At 45.9% G+C, this 6,384-nt stretch overlaps 1 protein-coding gene across 1 annotated transcript in view; it reads left to right on the top strand.

Annotated features, from left to right (window-relative positions):
• USP37 (ubiquitin specific peptidase 37) overlaps nucleotides 1-3,891 on the top strand; it is a 34,489-nt gene extending 30,598 nt beyond the window's left edge. Inside the window, exons 20-23 of the mRNA XM_009324844.1 lie at nucleotides 298-413; nucleotides 1,686-1,755; nucleotides 2,132-2,270; nucleotides 3,089-3,891. Coding sequence (XP_009323119.1) covers nucleotides 298-413; nucleotides 1,686-1,755; nucleotides 2,132-2,270; nucleotides 3,089-3,176 — 413 coding nt within the window. The 3' untranslated portion in view covers nucleotides 3,177-3,891. The remainder of the gene's footprint in view (nucleotides 1-297; nucleotides 414-1,685; nucleotides 1,756-2,131; nucleotides 2,271-3,088) is intronic.
• The last annotated feature ends 2,493 nt before the right edge of the window (nucleotides 3,892-6,384 follow it).

Raw genomic sequence — 6,384 nt, 5'->3', positions numbered from 1 at the left:
TCTTTTATCACCCAGCTGTCATTGCCATAGTGCCTTTTTGTAAAACTGTGAGAGAGATGATGCTGAAATTAATTCTGTAGTCCAAGATTTTTCTTAATTACTGCTTTCACAAGCTGGGGAAGGGAGAGAGAGGTTTTATTTGGAAATTCCGATATCTCCTGCTTTCCTTGGGAAGGAAGCTTGAAATGTTAGCATTTTATTGTGCTTGTTTATGTGGGTAGATATACCTCAACCTGTTGTGAATTCTTGTGCATGCCACGGCTTCTCACTCAATGTCGTTGTTTCCTTGCTATCTAGAGTTTAACAGCTCTCTCCTGGACAGTGTTGGTTCTGATGAAGACTCTGGGAATGAAGATGTTCTTGACATGGAGTATTCAGAAGCTGAAGCAGAAGAGCTGAAAAGAAATGCTGAGGTGTGATCCATGATTTCAAAAGCTAACTGAGAAATATACCCCCTCTGTACCATCAGTTTAGTGTTGGAGGTAGTTTTACAGAGCAGATGTACTTGTTTAGTCTTAGAAAAGTCTTTTACGTTCAGACATGAAAAGGTAGAAAATTTCTATCCTTAAGAGTCTGTCCTACTGCATTATTTTAATTTAAAAAAAAAAAAACAAAACAAGACAGCTGCAAAGACCTTCTGAGTCCCTCTAAGATGTGGATAATGGTGAAAAGGAAACAGTAGTTTTATACCATAAATATTCCAGTGCATGTAAAGCAATGGGCCTGAAATTTTTACTTAACAGAGAGAGAGGGCTTCAGCCAGCGTGGTAGTTTAGTTGCAACGCCATGGGCTTCTAGATCCTGCACCACCAGAACTGAGAAGTTGTGGGGAGATCTTATGCCCGTTAGGTGAAATGTAACTGTAACCTAGGCTGTGCTGCCAGCTGCTAGCACTCTCAGACTCCACATGGCGGTGTTGTGAAAGTTACATGCCTGCCTCAGTGGAAGGAGTACTGTGCAGAGTAGAAAAGGTTAAGTAATTGGAGTTTCCTTGAGCAGTTTTATTTTCTTACAATTCTTTACCAATTTCCTTACCCTTAAACCAAGAGTTGCATTTTAAGAGTATTGTTAGTGAATCGTATCAATAACATTTCCTGGTCAGAGAGAATTAAAAAATAATTGTCAAAAGCCAATTAGCATCATTTAGTTTTATTGTCAGTGAATAGGCAGAGCACGTTTCCTGCATGGAAAAGAGGGCATTGTCTGCTGACCTTACAGGTGCAGGACAAGAGAATCTGGGCTACATATCCGGTATTAACTGTTAAATCTGTATACCATTATCAAGAGTATTTCTTTGATATTTCAGAAGTAAGCATGGTGTTCCCTTTTTGCTTTTCTATGTTTATTTGGTGGATTAATTCTGACATCGGTGGAAGTCGCTCAGGAAATGGTTGTTTAGAAAACTTTGCAGTGTACAGCTGATGTCAGCATCTGTTCTGAGCTCAGAGTGGCTCCTTTGCATGTTCTTTGGTTTGCTGAAAGATTAAGTAAGATGGGAGGCTTTTTCCCAATTCTGGAAGGACTCCTTATTCAGTCTGAACCGGTCTGTTTCTGTAATCTTTGATTGGGTTGCAGCTTTGAATACAGTGGCCAAAGCCCGTATCTCAGGTGTATAAATCGTCTTGTCCCTAAGTATGTGGGACAAAAGCGAATGCCTAAAAGCTTTAATTGGACTTTATTTTCAGACAGGAGAGCTTCCTCACTCCTATCGCCTCATCAGCATCGTCAGCCATATCGGAAGCACATCATCATCAGGTAAAAGATACCGGATTTTATTCTTCATCTCTTATCTATCTTAAAAATCTGTGATACAGAATTACCGTAGCAGGATTATTTGCAGAGAAGAATTCAGGCAGCAAAACAAGTCTTTCATCGTGGCTTGCTGGTAGGGGAGCAGGTTGGGGATGTTATGGTGCCTAACTGCAGCACATGGACAAAGTACTGCTTATGGGGTGCGTGGGATTGCTTGTGCTTGTTACCAGCTCATTGACCGGGAACGATGGAGGGAGCAGGGACTGAAGGGTCTTTTAGCATTTAAATCTGACACAGGTTGCTGGACCAGGGTATCTAGCTAACCAGCTTACTGGTTGAACTGCAGCATGAAAAGAAAGGTGCGTTCTCTGTTTTTAAGGTCATTATATCAGTGATGTCTATGATATCAAGAAGCAGTCCTGGTTCACCTACAATGACCTGGAAGTGTCTAGAACTCTAGAGGCCACCGTTCAGTGTGACAGAGACCGAAGCGGCTACATCTTCTTCTACATGCACAAGTAGGTGTCTTGGGGAATTTCGGTTCTAGTAATTACCTGCTGTTTGTGAGGAAGTGGGTTTCTCTTCTTCTTCTAGTCCTCTCTGCTGGGATGAAAAGTGTCTCCTTGTATTTGTCAGAAGAAATCGTGGTCAGAATTACATGGAAGAATGACAAAATTGAAGTGCTCTGAGTTCAGAGGCGTGGAATAGTATGTCACTAATACACAGGGTTTTAACAAGATGCATTAAATCATCTTTTAAGAAGGGGATTCACTGTCTCAGCTATGTGCTCGTTGCACCAGGAATCATAATGGAGCTTGAGTTCTTTCCTTAAGTGCTGTGACATTTGTAAATGCCCTTATCCCTGCTCCTAGCGGTTGTGTTGTTGCAGCCATGGTCATCTCAGGACACGGGCAAGATGAGGTGTGTAGGTAGAAGTGATAGCTTTTCAGGGACACGGAACTGAAGAAGGGGTTTTGTGCCTCAGTTTGTCCCCTTCTTCTGTCTTTACTGGTTGCTCTAATAAAGGATATTACTTCATCTACAGACTGTGTCCTGTGTTGCTTCTGATCCTTTTACCAGCCAGGAGTTATTTTCACTATTGTTACTGTTCTCTGAGGCTTAACACCGACCTTATTCATTGTAATAAATGAAAAAAAGGTGCTGTGGGATTCAAGGAGCCTTGCTTAGAGATGCCAGATAAGACACCTTTCTCTGCCAGGACCTGTGACGCTTGAGTCTGTGGATTAAATCCAGTTGCGGATTCCCTCAGGGCTGTCTTATGTAGCAGTTTGTTGTTGTACATAAGTTTCACTATTGGTCTTTCCCTCTGTTCTAGGGATATCTTCGATGAGTTACTAGAAACAGAAAAAAATGCACAGCCACTTAGCATGGAAGTAGGAAGATCGGTTCGTCAGCCTCTGTGAAGAGTAAAACACCTTGTTCCTCCTGAGGAACAAGGAAGATTCTGAACTTGTGCCAGACACACAGGAGTAACAAACAGCTCAGGGCCAAAACAAGAGACAAAAGGTAGAAATATGGGACGCTCGGTTTGTTGAACCATCTGTGCGAGTCCTGGGCCTGAACCACGCGTTTAAACCTTGACATCCCAGAGCAATCCTCCTGTGGTGAAGTTTTTATTGTTCCTCAAATAATTTTGTCAGCATGGAGCCTTAAAGAGTTGCATCAAGCCACAAGACTACAGCTGCTCATAAACTGAATTAAAAAAAAAAATAGTGCAAAAAGAGACTCGACTTTAAAAGCCCATTCACCCGTGAGACGTGAGTGGCAAAGATTTACATATCACTTGGCATTTTTTTTTTTCTCCAAGAGCAATTTAAGCAATAGATTCTGTAACCTGGCGTGTGTTGTGTTAGTAATATTCACTGGAAACCCAGATCACTGAGTACGCTCTTGCCAGTCATCTCGCTAGCAGGCATTTTGGAATCACTCAAGCTGATGCGTTTTGACATTCATGGGTTTGTAAGAGCTCCGCTATTTACATGCGGTTCCAGGAAACAAACTGTCGGTGCTGTGGAATGTATTGCATACCTGGTGGCAGCTCTTGTCGTTTTTTTACACCATTCACTGTCATCCTCCTTTAGACGTGAGATTATATTTGTGATTTCTTTTGTTTTACAAGTTCGATTATTTGATTGCATTTTCTTCATGAGGTTGTTGCATAAGTACCGTTTGAGAGGAGAGGTCTCTCTGTGGGCGCGCAGTATTTCGCACTGAAGTTACATTGCTTAGGGCTGCTTCGATGTGGCTGGGGGCAGGTGAACGCCTGGAGCAGACTGAGAGCAGTAGCAGGAGGTGAGCAGCAGCCACTCGTCATCTTCTGGGAGGGAAGGAGCGTTCTAAGCGTTACCTTTTCTGCGCAGGCCTGGGTCATCGTGAATCGGGAACGGTGGGGAAAGGCAGGGTCTGCAGGGTGGCGCTTGGCACTTGAATTGCTCTTTGATTGAGCCATGGTCTTGCCTTGGTCTTCTCGTATCCCAGGGTAAGAGGGTTTTTACTGCAGCTATGCCTCTGTTCTCCTTTCTGAGGAGTGCAGAGCGCTCAAACTGTGAAACTAAACCAGGTGGAAAGCTTTCAGAAAGCCCATGTTCAGCATTAACAGAACACGGTTAGGAGGAAGCGTTGCGTTTTATTGGATTTAGAGACGTGATGCTTCTCTTATAGCTTGTTTCAGCGGGGGGGGGGAAGCCTAGTGACTTTGTTTTTTCAGCACCTTCACACTTACTTAGCAGGGGCAGATGTTTCCTTTCGCTGGCATTTACTCATTTCAGAGAAATTGTTGCTGTTAAGCAGAGTAGTTGTGCTTCTTTTGGCCTCTAGTTCTTATTTTTGCAGCTTGAGTTTTAGAGGTGAAATACTTCTTTTTTAAAAAAAATTTAAAAACCACCTTTTTTTGCTGTCGAGATAGTTTCTGGGTTTTTTAAACTGTCGTTAGGAGTTTCTCAGGAATAAATCAGCTGAAGCAAAGCAGACAAAACCATCGATTTAGGAGACAGCAGGCACCTCTTTCATGGGCAGTTCCACACTAGAGTTTATCCTAGCGGGCTGGCACGGGGATGCTACCTCCGTGGCTTCTCCTCGCCTCTGTGCGCAGGGGTGAGCGGCAGGGCCCCGCGCCGTGTCTTCCCCTCGCGTCTGGGCGGGGGGGTAGGCGGCGCCCGCCGGTAGTCCTCCCCAGGCCGAGTAATGTGGGGACCCCGGCGCGGTGAAAAGAGCGACTGCCCTTGCAGCCCACGTGTCGGATGAGCCTGGTGGACCTGGTCAGGGTGACGTCCTTCTGGTTTCCGAGCTGGGAGCGAACGTTTGGTTGTGAACACGACGGAGCGTTTACCTTGTACGATGCAGCCGGTGTGGGTGTATATGTTAATTTATTACAAAGCGTTATACTTTTCTATTGTCGATACTAATTTTTGGTAGAATTCTGGGCAACGGGAGGAGGCGGTGACGTGGGAGTTGTCCTTTGAACTGATCGCCCCTGGGAATGTGATGAAGGGACTGCTCCATCCAGAGGGCAAATCTGTTTTCCCCAAGCGCATCCTATGCTAGTGCTGTAAATAACCGGTATTCCTATAGCGTCAGAAGTCAGCTCCGCTTTTTTTGGTGGCAAGGTTGTTTTTGCAAGGCGCTGCACTCCAGTTAATTTATAATAAAAGCAAACGTTGCCTGACTTTTCAGTGCAGTAACTTTTGTATAAAACCAGTTTTTGTTTGGATCAAGGTGCGAAAGCTGATGCTTGAAACCAGCGTTCCTTGTTTTATGAAAAGTTCTCACTATTATTCTAGCCATTAAGAATTTGCAGACATCTATTAATTAATTTAAGCTTTTTTGTTTGGCATACGGCAGCTCGGTTGCACCTTCACCCTGGCAGGAGTGTCCGTGGAGCCCCTTCCTTGCAGAAGCCAGCTTTCTCCCTGGCCGAGAGCAGCGGGGAGGAAGACGGGTGTGTAATCCTCAAGGGGTGTGCTGCCCACCGGCTGTAACGTTCCCACCGCTCATGCTGTCGCAGGAGCAAGTTCGGTAAGGCCGTTCCTTCCAGGTGGGATACCCATCCTGGGGTACACGTAGCTGGAGAAGTTCAGCTGCGGTCCCTGAACGCGTGCAGGCTCTCCCTCAGACGTACAGAGTCACGGTTAAACATTTACCTGCTCCTGAATCAGCCTAGTCTAGTCCAAGTGTGATTCAGCATATAAACGCAAGGCTGTTCTCAGGCTGCCGTTCCTCTCGCCCCTTCGTTGTTTGACTGCGATAATTTGGTCTTGATTTACTCCCCTACCCTGAGAGCTGCAAAGCCGTTTGTGTCAGTGAACTGGAGCCTGTGTGCCTGGGTCCCTGGGGAGGCCTGGCCAGCGGGGCTGCACAAAGAGCCTTTGCAAAGCAAGGACTGGCTTCCCGACCGGAGCGGCAGCCTGAGACCGATGCGAGGAGCTGAGCAGGAGGAGGAGCGGGGCTCTCCGACGCCTGTGGCCATGGCATCGCCTTCCACCTCCTGCTCCTTGCAGCACAGATAAGCATCGCCCGTGCATCTTCCTTCCCATCCCGCAGCCCGAGGAAGGGCTGATGGCCAGCCCAGCGCTCCCTGCTGCGGTTCACCCTGGCGCGGGGCACGTGGGGATC

The sequence above is a fragment of the Pygoscelis adeliae genome, unplaced genomic scaffold (genome assembly GCF_000699105.1).
Source record: "Pygoscelis adeliae isolate BGI_AS28 unplaced genomic scaffold, ASM69910v1 Scaffold346, whole genome shotgun sequence".
NCBI lineage: Eukaryota > Metazoa > Chordata > Aves > Sphenisciformes > Spheniscidae > Pygoscelis > Pygoscelis adeliae.
This window is presented reverse-complemented; position numbering and strand designations above follow the sequence as displayed.